This window comes from Arvicanthis niloticus, chromosome 7, assembly GCF_011762505.2.
Source record: "Arvicanthis niloticus isolate mArvNil1 chromosome 7, mArvNil1.pat.X, whole genome shotgun sequence".
NCBI lineage: Eukaryota > Metazoa > Chordata > Mammalia > Rodentia > Muridae > Arvicanthis > Arvicanthis niloticus.
Genome location: NC_047664.1, coordinates 88259702 through 88275596, shown reverse-complemented (window position 1 = coordinate 88275596; position 15895 = coordinate 88259702). Strand labels below are relative to the sequence as shown.

The window sequence follows — 15895 nt, the reverse complement described above, 5'->3', positions numbered from 1 at the left end:
ATAGGACCCCACATACACACAAGTGTATATACAGAAATATTAATCATACACTAGTAAGTAGAGAAACTAATATGTATGCATGTTAAGTACAATCTTCGATGTGACAAAAATATAGAGGATTTTTAAAAAGCACAAAATTGTGGAGACTGATAAATAAATTTGGGAAAAAAAATCTAGATATTCCAAAATAGTTACAATGACCATAACCAGAAATGGGTATTATTTCTTAACGCTATCTTTCTTGATAGTTGTCAATTTTTTTTGTAAATCACTCATTTCATGAAACAAGACACTACGAACTAGTGTTTTAGAGAATACTCAACCCTGCTTACCCTAGGGGGCTTCTGCACTGAAGGACATTCCTTAGCAGTGGGAGGAGCCTGAAGTGCCATACTCACCCACCAACTGTGGAAGAGAAGATGCCTCCCGGTCAAGCATGATGGACCCTTTCTCCATACAAGTCCTCAGCTCAAACAAGCTGTGCAGGGACAAGGTGGCCACATGGGGTTTGCTCCAGCGTTCCCCACCCTGCTCCACTTTCTCTTCAAACTTAATCCACCTAGGAAGATGAGATGCGGAGAAACAATTAGAGGAATGGCAACCTTCCCTGCAGGCAGCTCTGACCCCTGCCCAGGTCCCTGACCAGCACTTTCATGTGCTCCTCTGGTGCAGCCACAATAGCTTACTGAATCATCACCTCTGTCACCCTGTCACCCAGGAATACTTCTCATCACCAGACCACTTTCTCTTAAAAAAGAAAAAAAAAAAAATGGACCAAACGAAGTCAAAGTAAACCTCCATCATCCCCTGCCCCATAAAACCATAAACTCACTAAAAACGATTACTTAAGTGATTTTTAGATGAGAAGGGGGAAGGAAACAATCACAGGAGGCAGAGGGAGGGGGTTGGGACCAGGGCGGGAGAGGGGAGGGGGAAGGGGAAAGGGAACAAGATCAGGTATTGGGGGGCGGGGAACAGGGGAGAAACCCAGAGGGCCAAGAGAATGAATAGAAATAAGCAGTCTCAGAGGTGGGAGTGGGGGGCCCCTCTAGAAAGCACCAGAGACCGGGAAAGTGAGTGATTCTCAGGACTCAGTGGGAATGACTTTAGCAAAAACACCCAGCACTGGGGAGAAGGAACTCAGAAAGAGACAACCTCCAATAGATAGACAGGGCCTCAAGTGGAGGAGCGGGGTTATTCAACCACAGTCAAAATTTCTGACCCGGAATTGTTCCTGTCTAAAAGAACTGTATGGACAAAAATGGAGAAGAGACTGAAGGAAAGGAGGTCCAATGACAGGCCCGACTTAGGATCCATCTCAAGGCCTGACACTATTACTGATGCTATGCTGTGCTTACAGACAGGGAGCCTGGCATGACTGTCCTCTGAGAGGCCCTACCAGCAGCTGACTGAGTCAGATATAGATACTTACACCAAACCACTGGACTAAAGTTGTGGACCCCTATGGTTGAATTAGGGGAAGGATTGAAGAAACTGAAAGGGACCATAACCCCACAGGAAGACTAGGAGTCTCAATTTATCCAGACCCCAGGGAGCTCCCAGAGACTGAGCCACCAACCAGGAGCAGTCAGAGGCCCCTGGCACATATACAGCAGGGGTCTGCCTAGTCTGGTCTCAGTGGGAGATGTGCTTAATCCTCAGGAGACTTGAGGCCCCAGGGAAGGGGAGAGTCTGGTGGGGGGTAGCACCCTCTCAGAGGCAAGGGGAAGGAGGAATGGCATGAGGAACTGTGGGTGGGGGGACTGGGAGGGAAGCAGGCAGTGACTACAATGTAAACAAAATAATTTTTTAAAAAAGGAACAAAAAAAATTCTCTAAGTAGGTATTTCCATAATTATAAAAGTAGCCACCTCTGCCAATATTATGTTGTGACCCTATAGAATAGGTTTGTTTAAGATTAAGCGGCAACAAGGAAGCAGTGTTTATCTCCAATGGAAAAGGCCCAGTTGCTGATCCTTAATGAGGTTCATGCTTTACCGTGTCTTCATCTGATGTCTCTGTCTCAGCTGGCATATGTACCTCTCACTGAGATGCTAATAGAAAGTTTACCCTTCCAGGCAGCCTCCTCATATGCTTAAATGGACAAGCTCAGTGGACCACAGACTCACTGTGATGACAATAACCCTCCAGTAACCTCTGCGCTGGGACAGACAACCCTCACCCACAGCTTCTGCTTGCTAAGACATGAAGACATCTTTTGAAAACAGAAAGCAAAAACTTTTTTTTTTAAGTTTAAGGGGAAAAACACATTTGGAAGCTTCATAATTCACGTGTCATATCACACAGACTCTCCTAAGCAGCTAAGGGGAATAGGATCCATCACTACCACGACCGACCATCTTCTGCCTTGCCCACCAAATCTCCGAATGATATTGGAATGGTAATAACGGGGTTAAATTTTTGTTGTCCTACCTTTCTCACCCAAGGGTTTAATGATTGAAAAACATTTTCCTAGAACAAGCTAAACACTCACCTAACTCACTGCAGAGGAGAACAAAGGGCAGGCGTCAGAGGAAGCGCTACATACTGTATTATTTATAGAACTGTTATCAACCCCCAGGGAGGGGAAGAAGCTCCCTGCAAGGACCACAAGTGAAAACAGATCAAGGGATCAGCCACAGTGTCAAAGAAAAGCTTAGGATTTTTATTTCACCCAAGTTCATTGACTCAGAAGCATTTTCCCATAATGCCTCCGCACCCCTCCCAGGAAGCCCCTCACGGCCCGGGCAGTTCCTCCCTGTCAATGGCAATGACCTATGTCCAACCTCTCAATGACTAGAGACCCTGTCACCCTGTGTGTTCTCCCCAACAAAACCAGCAAGCGGCCTTGACTTTTAAATGTGTACTTTTTTACCTCTAGAGTTTAAAGCCCACAGTTCTAACCACATGTACGTGCGAGCAAAGCTAAGAGAAATAACATATACAGAAAAAGTCATGAAGTTGAGAAGGGGTGGGGGAGAGACTGAAAGGCCTGGGAGCAGGCGAAGGAGAGAGAGAATGGCGTAGCTACAGTACTCAGGCACGCAATTCTCAAAATTATAGTAATAACAACAACTTAAATGACGAAGAGGTTTAAAGGTCAGTAACATCACTAACGAGACTCTAAATCTTCAAAACTGGGCGCGGTTTATTTCCATAGAAGTAATTGAAACACGTTTCTAAACAAAACGAGAAGCTTCTATTACACCCCACCCCCTGTGTGTGTGCGTTGTCAGAGTTGGCATCTTCTTCCTCCTTGGTTGGAATTATTTCCAGAGAAATAGAAGGAACTAGAAGTCAATGACAGTTTTACATCACACACTTACAGTGTTTCATGGCTATAAGCAAGGCAGTAATAAACAACTAAGGAAAGCGGATTATTTCACAATTGCATGGTTACTGTGATGCTCTTAATTTGGGGCAGCACCTTTTCTTGCTTTCTCACAGAATCTTTAAACATGCTGTGGAAATTGTTCCCATGAACACTTTTATTATATCTGTCTTAATGCATAGCCCAAGATCAGACTCCAGAAGATAGAGGGGTCCATAGTATATGGTAACAGCTCAGGGCTCCCTAGAAATAGAGCATCTGTGGAAAACAGAGCAGGCACCTGTTTTGGCTCTCTAAGAGTATTCTCCTCCCTAGCTGAGAATCTTTGATAACAGAAATTAAACCCAAGATAAATGGCAAGGGTCATCTAGAAACTGTAATGTGCAATGTTTCAGACAGCTTCATTCATTTCCTCTTATCTTTCTTCTCACACCCCCAGGATGTGCCAGAGACCTGGGATGGAGAAGACTCCGAGGAGTCTATGGGAGAGACTTTAGCCAAGATGCCTAGAAGTGGGGATACGGAGCCTGAAGTGTCTACTCTTGTGGCCAGACCGGACCCCAGTGGAGAGGTAAAGACAAAAACCCACCTACAAAACTTACAATCCAAAACTTCTCCTTTCTATAAGAAATTCAGGGAGAGAGATGGAGCGGAGACTGAGTAAATGGCCAGCCAATGACTGGTCCAACCTGACACCTACCCTGTGAACAAACCTCTTATCTTTCTTAAATGAGTTCTCAACAGCTGCTGTCCATCTGTATTGCTAACCTTATAGCTTGAGTGAGAACTAATCATTACAGTCACACACACACACACACACACACACACACCCCACAGACACACAAATACATTATAATTAATAAATATTTTTAGATTATATGTCAAAATCTTAGGGGTTTGGGTTTGGAGTAGTTGTTGTTGGGTTGGGTTTTTGAGATATTCTCACTCTGTAGTCTAGCCTAGCCTTGAACTCGTGGCAATCCTCCTGCCTCAGTCCTCCATGTGCTGGAATTATAGGTAGAGCCACCACACCCAGCTTTGTATGTTAAAATTCTAGTACCCAGGACAAGACCTTTTGCAAATAGAAGTACCATCAAGAGCACATTGGCCACACCACACCAAATGTGCAAAGCCTTTAGTCTTGGACTTTGCATATGCCAGAACAAGGAGAAGCAAGTTTCTACTGTGTGTAAGAGATTTCACTTACAGTATTCTGTCAGAGCAGACTAAACAGGCTAAGACAATCCTCAATTAGCTAAACAATATACTCATAAGACACTCTTCAAAAAAGAGCATAATTCACTGAATCTCTTTCGGGCCTTTCCTTTAACTCTCTCTGCAGCTTACATTGCTGGTAGCTAACTGACTTAAGGCAGGAATCAGGGTAAGTTCTTCAAAGGCCATAAGAAATCATAACTTCCAACAGGGCTGTACTTTCAGAAGAACCCTGCTCACCCTGATGGATGCCTCCTACCCTGCAGGTCAAGATTACCATAAGGAAAGGAAGCGAGGTTTCACAGCTGCTATCTCATGGCTAACTTGAGCGTGTATTGCACTTTGGCTTCCATTATTATTGAATGCCCTGATGATGGTATAAGGCATAGCTAACAGCACACGGGGCTCGGGCACAATGGCTATCAAATGAATCTACCTACCACTCTACTTGTTCCAAGAATGGTTATACCAATTTGTCCGTTAAAATTTCCTGCAGATAGTTTTCATCCCAGAGTCGGTGCATGCTCTGTCCGTGCTCCTTAGACATCAAGGACAAACTTAAAAAACAAGGCACCAACACTCCTCAATTCAAATCAACATCCATTAAAAAGAAGGCTAAGGCAGAAAGACCAAAGTTCAGACTATCCAAGCGCCAGACATTCTGCAAAGGTGCTTTTGACCCATGTAATTATGTTTTTAAAAAACCAGACACTTTCACTGTGGCCTGCACTGAAAGCCACCATCGACCCTTCACAACAACTATGAATAGCTACACATTTGTGATGGGTTTCTGGCATCTTTTTCTCTCCTGTTTCAGTACATGACATGCTACAGGAAAATTAATCTTAGAAGTTGACTTTTTAAATGCTTGTGATTACAAAATAGTTGTACCCTTGGAGGAGCAGTTTATTAGGTGAATTTTATTTATTCCAAGGTCTTAGAAGAATAGTGATAAAGTACTCTGCAGTTTAATGCACTTTGAGCAGGTGCCAACTAAAGAACATTTTGCTGACTTGTTGAAGAAACAGATGGCCCACTGGGAATCACTAAATTTTGCAAGTTTCCAATCATATGATTAAATATAATTAAGTAAAGACAAGACCTCTAACTTTAAAACCTGCCAGTTTCATAGTGGAAAATCCTTATGACCTTTGTACTAGAATACAATCCAACTGTGTAAAACTACTGATGTAATAATAATGAATTTCTTGCTAATTAAAAACTAGTTCATCATACATAAAAGAAGTCAATGCTAGTATGTACCTGGGATAAATGCTATTTTAAGAAGAAGTCATAAATTTCTAGATCAACTGTGGTAAGTATTGCATATAATTACCTAGGTATGATGACATCTAATTACAAGGGTGATTGGATTCCCTAAATAATCTACTTATAGGGAAAAAAATAAAAGATAAATTTGGTCCAACAAGGAATTTCCCAAAGTAATCTGCTAGAGAAAGCCAAAGAACTGTAGACTACGGAGATGGCAAACTCACCATGTAAAGTGCAAGCCATTGTTCTGTGGCCATGACCTTAAAAGAGGTACCCCAGAGGTGATCTGGGTCAGCATGCCCAACAGAAACACAAATAAATGCTAGATTGCGCTGTGTTCCTGGACATGACACACTGGTGCCCTTTTCCTTTGTTGGCTACTGTTTCTGAGAACTTGCGACGGCTTTCTTTTTCAGCAGGTTTGGCAGCACAGGTTGGATTACATGGTGGTGATGACCTTTAGCATGTATTCAGGCCATAGTGACTATGTTCGGCTCTGAACATTGAAAACCCGCTAAGGCGAAATGGAAAACAGGGAGATTACTTTGGAAGAGCTAATCCTAAGGCACCTGAAGAAGTAGAAGAAGGAAGAAAACTCTGTCCCTTCCTTGTGACTTTGGGCCATCATCAAAACAAGACTAGGAGTTCCTCCTTTATCTGTGTGTGACGGGCACCTGAGAACTGATTCTAATGATTCTAATAGGTTCCTGGTTTGGTTTGGTTTCAGTTTGGTTTTGTTTTATTTCATTTTGGGACAGGATCTCATCCATCCCAGCTTGGCTTCAAACTCATTAAGTAGCCATAAACTTCAGATTCTCCTGACTCTGCCTCTCAAGTACTATGATCATAGACATGGACCACCCAGCTCAGTTTACTTTAATGGGTTTTTAATGAAGAGTACAGGCTTCTTCACCCATTTCAGCCGATTCCATTTAATTGCTGCAGTCTTCCTCAATATTATTTTTTGCTAATGACTACAGATTCTACAAGTACCCTTTTAAAAGACTAGCAATGTCTCTCCATCAGTCAGACACCCTCATCAAACATGAGAAGCCTGTCCTGCACAGTCTGCATCTTATGCACTATTTTAGAAAAGCCACTGGAAATCTCAAAGTTCTACCTTACCTTATAGGAAAGACCAAAATGGGAAAAATATGCAAAAGGAGAGAACAAAGTTAACTACCACTTTAAGTCCCAATTAACTACTGGCTTCTCTTGCTGGTAATATTTCATTCCTGCTATCTCAGAATCAAAGGGACCCTCTCCTCTATTACTGCAATCATTTTCATTGAGTAGAAACGAATGAAAATTCTCAAAATTAGGACTCAAAGCACAGCAATGTCAAAGCTCATTGTAGAATATTCTTAGCATGTGTGAGACCCTGGGTTTCCAGCACCCTGCCACACACAGCCCAAACAAAATGTCTATCAACTGGGATTTTCAGAAGAAAGAAAAACAAAAGTCAAGTGTGTTTGCTAAGGAGAAGACAATTCACACCATACCACCACATCTGGAAAAAAAATCTCTACTATGCTCTTCAGTTTATTCATCTGGGAGGTTTGAGACCTTTTAACAGGGGGTTGGTAATTTTATCATGGCTGGAAAATCCACATCACAGATGGAAGTCAAATGTCACTACAAAAAGATTCAGTGTGTGTCCCAAGAAGTACAGATCACTGGAAATCTAAATATTCCCAGCAGCATAGTCACCATGAAACCTTCCCACAGAAATCAGAAGGGACAGCACACTGAGAACCAGGATTTCGTTTCTTTGCACATTCACTCTATCCCCTCTGTTCCTTGAGTATGGCTTTGCAGCAGGTAGTCCTAGGCATAACGAACGGGCTGCCGACCAGGTAAGGGAAAGCCCTGCCCTCACAGAGATTTAGTTCTATTAGAAAGACAAGATAACAAGATAGACAACATGTTAAATACTGAGAAGTGCAAAGGTCAAAAATATAATAGAGAACCTGGGATAAGAGGTATAGGTGAATGTTTCAACTCAGAAGTCTGGTGATATATGAACAGGTCATATAGGTAAGTGAGGGGTGTGTGACGGACGAGGAAGTGGCAAGTACAGAGTCCCACAAAGCTACTGGCCACTGGAGCTCTAGCAGGATGGACTGGAAGAAGATACAGAAGGCTATTCAAGTAACTCAGGGTGAAGGGTATATGCACAAAATAAATACACATATAAGGACCAATTCATTGGAGGTTTTCCAGTCATCTAAATAAAAGATGGTGAAATCCTGAACCAGACTTGAGGCAGTATTGGACAGGAAATGTGGTGAGATGCTGAAATCTCTGAGTATTGCAGAGAGTCAGAGCAATTGATCAGACAATAGGTGTAAATAAGGTAGAAGGCAAGGAAGACTCGGGTGTTATGGCTGAAGGATCCAAGAGAATGAAATTACAAAGAGATAGAGAAATCCATAGGTCTGGATATATTAATTATATGACTGCTAATAGCCCTCCAATTACTCCATGCCAATTAAATAAGGAAGGAAGTGTAGAGATAGGAGTGCAGATGCCATCAGCAGAGTCATGAAATAGTTTGAAATTTGAAGTCTCGTCTTCCTCTGAGTTTCAGCATTGATGTGCTTGCTGGGTTACCTCCAGTCTGTCCCACCCAGCAGAAAGAGATGACAACTTATTTTGTATCAAAATACAATTATATATAAAGTATGAGAATGTCATAATGAAAACTATTCATTTGTATGTTAACTAAAAAAATCAAAGAATAGTTATTCTTAAAGCAATTGTCTGTCTACTAGTAACATATTCAACACATATTTATGAGAATGTGTTAACACATTCAATAACAAAAATATGAGAATATTTTATGACCCTGGCACTTCAATGCTATGAGGAAACTGTAGCAAACAGAAGGACGAGGTGGTGCCCTGCCTCTCGCTTTGAATCGATTCATATATTAAGGAAAGCAATACTATCAGACATATAGTTAATAATAATCATAATGATCCCTACATAGAAGTTATTTCAAGTTTTCTCTCTGGACAGCTTCCCAACAATCTTCTTCTATAGAAGGTTAGTCCCTCTGGGATTGCATCACCAAAATGGTACATGGACTTGGCTAAAACATACTTTAAAGATAGTAAAGAATGCATGGTAAAGAACATAGGATTATCTTTGTTTTTAGAATCCTGTATGACCAAGTATTGTAACTCAATCCTGTAATGTCAGTACTGAAGAGACTGAGGCAGGAGAATCCCCATGAGTTTAAGACCAGCCTGAGCTACAGAATGACACTTGGCTTCCTCCATGGACCAAAACAAATCAAAACTAGAAATATCACAAGCATTTCATTCAACAATGAGTTGCATGCACAGTGAACTCTCACTTTTTCACCTTGCTGAGACCAGGGGTTATGTAAATTAAAGGGTAGTCAACATTTGGCAAGAAACAAACAAACAAACAAAAGCCACTCCTGTGTTCTAGTCAATGGTAATACTTAACAAATACTTCAACACAAAACGAATCATCAAAGGAACAATTAGAGGCACTAATGACTACATCAACATGCACATAGGAAAAAACTTCCAGGTCGAGAAAAAACGTGTGGTGCTGGAGAACAGGGAATCCTGTAAGACCCTCTCTTGCCAGACCGGGAGATGAGAAGAGTACAAAGTGTGCTGAGCTATCTAATAAACAGCTAGACGAAGACCTCCCAACCTGTAAGAGTGTGAGCCTCATTCCATAAAGAAAGGAACAAAGGGAACCAGGCAATAAGAAAGAGCCTTTGCTCCAGGATCCTTGTAGACTGAGGGTGCATCCTGCAGAGAGTTACTACATATTGCAGGAGATTTGGTCTAGAATATGTAACTGATCCCTGTGAAGAAAAGTCTCTGATGTGATTCCTAAAATCTCAGAAACTTGCAAAGCATTGAACAACCTACAAATTATATCCTCATAAATATTAATGATATGATTATACATGTCATATAATACTTTATATAGTATATATTTTACATGCATACATACATATCATATGTAGTAAGTGCTATTATTTATTCTATTAAGAAACAGGGCCATGTAGCTAATAGGGAACAGAGTATAAAAATGAAACTGAGGTGTTTGATTTCCAACTTCAGGATCCTTTTAGACTCCTACAAGCCCTCTATTTGCTTTCAGCTGGAGATTTAGAAGATAACAGGGTTTTTACTTGAAATTACACCATCTTTGTCTTAGAGTTAAAATTGTCTCCCCAGTACCCCTTCTATCTGGGAACAGACAATGACACTGAAGATCACACAGGTATGTGTGCATGGAGATATGTGTAAAAACGTTTCTTGGCCACAGCCTCTGGGTGCCAGAGTTTATTATCACCCTTCTGCTTTACCATTAAATGGCATATAAGTTGAGGTTGACGTCTTTGTCAACAAAAGTCAAATTTCTGGAGCCCTTGTTAATAAAATATGTTCCAGCAGTGAACCCTGCATCCACATCAATAAACAAGGACAGATGGCTAGAACACCCATTTCTTTAACACAGCATCACATGGGTCAGCCGCCTGATGCCTAGGCTAGAGAAGGGAGCACTCAAGGCTCATCCATTTGCTCTACACTTGCTTCCCCAGGTCAGCACTGCATTCAATCAGCCATGTCTCACCTCGCTGTCTCCTTCCATTCCATCTCCTGTCCATCCACAGCCAGCAGCTCATCGAGTTCAGTGAAGAGCTGAGGAGGTGCTGGGCTGTCATCTTCCTCTCCCAAGATGAATCGGATGCGTTCTGCGGCTGGGGAGACTGCAGAAGTGAAAATACTGTGGTTAAACATTGGCTGGAAAACCCTGAGGAAAGTGTAGCTTCGGGCTCTTCCTCTCTCCCCAAGATTATTGGGCTTCCCTTCCACATTTTCAGTGGACATCTTTTATCTTCAACCTAAAGCCAAAGACGAATCAAAGCCTCTCTCTATTCCTATGAGCCAAACTATATCTTGGTTCTCCACCCCTTTCAAAAGGACAGAAGTCTAGTTTTGTGTGGTTTATGAGGAAGACCCTTGAGCCCTCAGATGAGCTGAGGTCCAACCTCATGACTTCCCCTCCTCCTCACTTATGACCTATCCAAGATTATGAGACAGGAATTAGTTTGAACCAATCACTTCTTCAAGCAGCAGTGGGAGGGACATCAGAGCACCCCAATCCTGAGACTCCTCAGGCCAACCACCTGCCCTCTCTCTGCCCTCACAGGCCATTCACTGCCTGTGACTCGGTAACTGTAAAGCTGATGAAGGAATATTTAACAAGATGGGATCTCTTCTTCACATAATGGCAGTATCCAAAAATGTTTAGTCCCACTTCAGTGCACTTGAAAAACAAGCCCAAGTAAAATATTGGACACCTGAGAGGGGGTGGGGAGAACATTTTCCAACACACTTAACCACATAATTGAATGCCCTACTAGCTCCTTTTGACCCTGTCTCTTGAAATCATGTAATGAAAAATTAACTAGAATTTCACCCAGATTGTGAGCTAGTCTCTTTAAAGAGAGAGGAAAGAGGAGCAGTTGGAGATCATATTACAAAATTAAGGCTAGTGCATACTTTCATATGCCTGACTAAAACCAAGAAGCACTAATCCATGTGAGAGCAAGACTCATATATATTATACACTTAAGAATGTATATACAAATCTGCAGAAATATGCATGTCAAACAGGCTAGAAAAACACATAAGTTCCTACCACCTGAAATCCATAGAAATACAGGACAGACTAAGAGAGCTTTAATGAAAATTTAATTACTATAAATAAATTCATAGTCAATCCAGAAAAATGTCTATTATTAAAAAATATGTTCTTTATCTATTAAAATAAAAATGACAAAAAAATAATAACATTGGCCAGTATATAGGAATCTTGCAATAACATCTCCAGATGTTGGTTGTTGGTAGAATCATGAGCAGAATACTCTCTAGAGGGAAATTTAGGAATGAATGAAAATGTCTTAAAATCATATTTTATAGGCCAAAAGTTCTTCTACCAAAAGTATATTCATTTAAAAATAAAAATTACTTCAAAGATTTTAGTATAAAATTGATTATATTGTTTATAATTGAGAAAAATTAAATCTAAAATATCAAGAGGATCAGTTAAACAAAGCGTGGCACATATATACAACAAAATATCATGTAGGAATGAACTATGACATGGAAGGAACTGGTGACATGACTCAGGTGCAGAGTTCTTGCCTAGCATGGTCAGGATCTGCATTTCAATTCCCTTTCATTAGAAAAAAATGAGTCTGCGGGAGATAGTTCAGTGGGTCAAATTTTTGCAGGACAAGCATGAGGAACTGAGTTCCAACACCCATATAAAAAGCTGGGAGTGGGAGTACATTATCTGTAACTCTAGTGCTGGCATGTGAAGATGTGCGGATTTGGGGCAGGGGGAGGGGTGTTATTGGCCAGCCAATCTGCTCAAAGCAGAAAATTCAGTTTAGTGAGAAATTACATCAGAAATTAAGATGGAGAAACAGTTGAGGAACACAACTCAATGTCAACCGCTCATCTCCACACACAACCTCAAATACAGGAGGGCACATGTGCAGAAATGTGTACACCAACCCACAACAAGAGAAGAGAAGAAAGTGAAAGTATTCTTGTAGGCATTGCCATTGAAGTACCATTGAAAATAAAACAAGAAGGAAAGACATCCAGTTTATGACATGTAAACCACATAAGTTTAAATGGAAAAAATAATCACAGGGAAAAACTAATCCTACTTTAATAAACTTTCTTAAAATGGATGCTACAAGTTAAAGCCTAGGGCTTAGACAGCCCTAGAGGTTTTGCTCATGCCAGTATGCATATTTTACAGTTTCCACAGTCTACTTACATAACACTAGTCACTCAACAGGGCAGTTCACATTTCAGTTAACATAGTATATTAACTCTAGTTGTATTAAGTTTAAATTTGCTGCTAGCTCTTCAATCCATAAATCATTGCATAACTAACAACTGGGAATTTTGCTCATTGGCCAGTCATGGAATTTCTCTAGTCTGTCAGTGGTTGGCCACTGAACACTCATGATTCTGTTCACACAGAGAGAGAAAAGTGTGTGCTAATGTTATTGACATGTCTCCTCATGATAAATCTGACACAGATGATCCACAAAGCAGGGGGGAGGGGGGGACTGGCCAAGCAGAGTGAAAGCAAAGCACACAAACAAAAAAAATGGTAGTATCAGAAGAGAAATCTGACCAAAGGTGATGAATGTAAAGAAGACATGCAGGTGAGTGGGACGGTGACAATGCTTGCTTGCAGTCACCACCTAAGGGACTCTGGATAGACACAGGAAATTAGTGAAGGTAAGCTCATCAACATACACAAGGAAAGTAGTTGTAATAAAGAAAATCAGGAGGCCACACAAGGTGCAAAAGACTTTAAAAGAGCATGACAGTGGCCATCAAGAGAACAGAGTAGACATGCTGTTCTAAAGGATGCACCATTGTAAAAAGACAAATCCTTATCCAACTAACTGGGTAAGATGTTATAAAAAGACAACTCACTGCATTCTTGATGCTTTTGATGTTATGAATTACTGAGGACTAAATAAATATTCGACTCCCCTCAAATTTCCCAGAACCTTTTGAGCCAACATCAAGAGACCTTAATGATTTGAAAATGTTTTAGGATCGAGGAACAAGAGCAGCTTTTTCCCATAGACACTGAGAAGCCCTTCCGTGGGATCCATCTCTCGGCATTTTTCCAGTTGTGCACCACGGGGCCATTGTATAAGTACAGCACCTCGGTTCAGGCATATTGCACTTAACACGTACATTTGAAATGTTACAGGGTTTATCCCCAGCACTTGTTTTCTTCCATTTACTTCTTTCTATATCATGAAGTTACTCTTCGTACATTTATTCAGCCAGTGTTTACTGAGTAATGTGTGTTCTACACAGACTTAGCTTCAGGCTCTACATATGAAATAGAACTCTGACAGAAAGACCCCTGTTCTCCTCATGCACGTAGAAGACACAGGCATCAGCTAAGCAATTGACTAATTTGTTAAGTAAATCAATAAGTTCACACATGAGCTGAGAAAAAAAATATTTGCTAAGTGTAAGTGTTTGCAGGACATTAAACTAAGGTAATTGAATACATTGAGACAGAGAACAGTAAAATGACTTTGCTTTATTTCTATAATTAGAACAAAAATGGTTCTGGATTTTCTTAACATCCCAAGAAGATAAAAAAAAATCCCTAGGACTTTTGTGTAAAATATTTATGATGCCTTTCTAGTCACAAAATGAGAGGAGGTGTCATTACAGGACATTGGAGAAGACATGATAATGAAGAAATGATGAACAGAACTTGGAATCTGAACAGTACTCCCCAGGAACAGGATGCTCACACTACTAAACGTTTAGTCACCATTTTCAGCACGGTGCTTCTAGAACTGGCAATGACAAAATTGGCCAACTTGTCACCGTCACTCAACATCAAAGATCCTAAAGGCAGCCAAGAGTCAGTGGGTACAAATCTTTAACCCCTGCACTTGGGAGACAGAGGCAGGTGGGTTTCTGTCCAGCCTGGTCAAAATAATGAGTTCCAGGACAGCCAGGGTTATAGAGTGAGACCCCTTCTCTGAGAGAGGGGGTGGGGAGAGGAGACAGACATAGACATAGATGGAGACGTAGACGTAGACATAGACACAGACATAGACAGATAGACAAACAGAGAGACAGAGAAAGACAGAGATCTTTCTGTCAGGAGGCAGAAGTAGCATTTAAGAAGGGATTGTATAGGTTTAGATGGCTGACTGACTTTTTGTACCTTCCTAGAGATGTAAGGTAGACTTGTCCTCACTTCTAGCAGAGAAGAGTAAATGCTTTTGTAGTGTAAATGACAGTTTCCTGCACTGAAGATCACATTCCTGTATGACACATCTCCACAGAACACCACTCTCTGCCCTGGCATTGTCAGTGTAGGCAAACAGCAATCTCTATTAGCCAGCATCTTGTGGAGGCTTCTGAAGAATGGGTGGAAGGATGTCACCTAACCCTACATCAGTCTCTGGGTGCCATGTCAAGCACTATTTATGTTAGCTTACTTGTTAAATACAGACCCATGAACAACCAGGATAATATGGCTTCGGGAGCAAAATTACAAAATTTTGTGTCATATCCATGCATGGATATGGAAAAAATAGCATTGCTCTGAGGTTAGCGTAGAGACTCTGGGACCGGACTACCTGTGTTTGAATCTCATACTTCTTAGCTCTGTGACTGAAGCATGTTAGTTAACCTCCCTGTTTTTCAAATTCTTCATTTGCACCATGGGATGATGGTGATTATAGAGCCAAAATTAGTCTTGGCATTTGCCTATGCTTACTGGAAAAAAAAAAAACTATAACTTATAGAGAGCGGCTTTGAGAGCCATGTCAGGCTGTAAATACATAAAGCGTGAAAGAAAGCTGCCAAAGGTGTGTGTGTAGCAGTATAATGTCCTGCTACTGTTACATTATTTGTAATAAAGTTTGGTAATTGGGGAGGAATTAATATGGGAGGAGCGAGGACAGAAAAGGAGAGGAAGGGGAAGAGAGAAAGAGGAGAGGAGGAGGAGGAGAAAAGATGGCTGCAGATGTCCCTGTGTCTCTAGCAGTCTCAGGTAGTTATTGATAGCTAGTTGACTTAATTGGGTTAACAACTCTAATTGTGTGGGCATCTTGTTAATCGAGCATTTCCAAATTTATAAATATTGGATAATCTTTAAGCATTAAGAGCCTCATTTCTACCAGGTACCACAGTAACAGTGGGAGCAGTCTGGGCTCAGCCAAGCATTGTGGACAGCGTGGTGGATTGACAAAGCCAGCCACCACGCTAGCATCTCATGAGTGCCAGGGCCAGTGCTTCTAGCTAGCCAGAGCTGAAGTCTGAGCCGAGAATCAGTGGGAACATGGCGGCTGCTAAAGAACAAGCTGGACCAGGCACCACTTTTTAATTATTATACCAACATGTGTAGTTTGCTTCACTAAATGAAGAAGCTTCAGCAATGAGAATACAACATGTATCTGCTTTATTAGACACAAAGAGAACAAGGGAAATAATAAACACTT

The 15895-nt window shown here is 41.2% G+C and overlaps 1 protein-coding gene across 1 annotated transcript in view; it reads right to left on the bottom strand.

Annotated features, from left to right (window-relative positions):
* The window catches only part of Slc4a4 (solute carrier family 4 member 4), a 385548-nt gene that overhangs the window by 180164 nt on the left and 189489 nt on the right, over nucleotides 1–15895 (bottom strand). Inside the window, 2 exon segments of the mRNA XM_076938759.1 lie at nucleotides 399–559; nucleotides 10447–10582. Coding sequence (XP_076794874.1) covers nucleotides 399–559; nucleotides 10447–10582 — 297 coding nt within the window.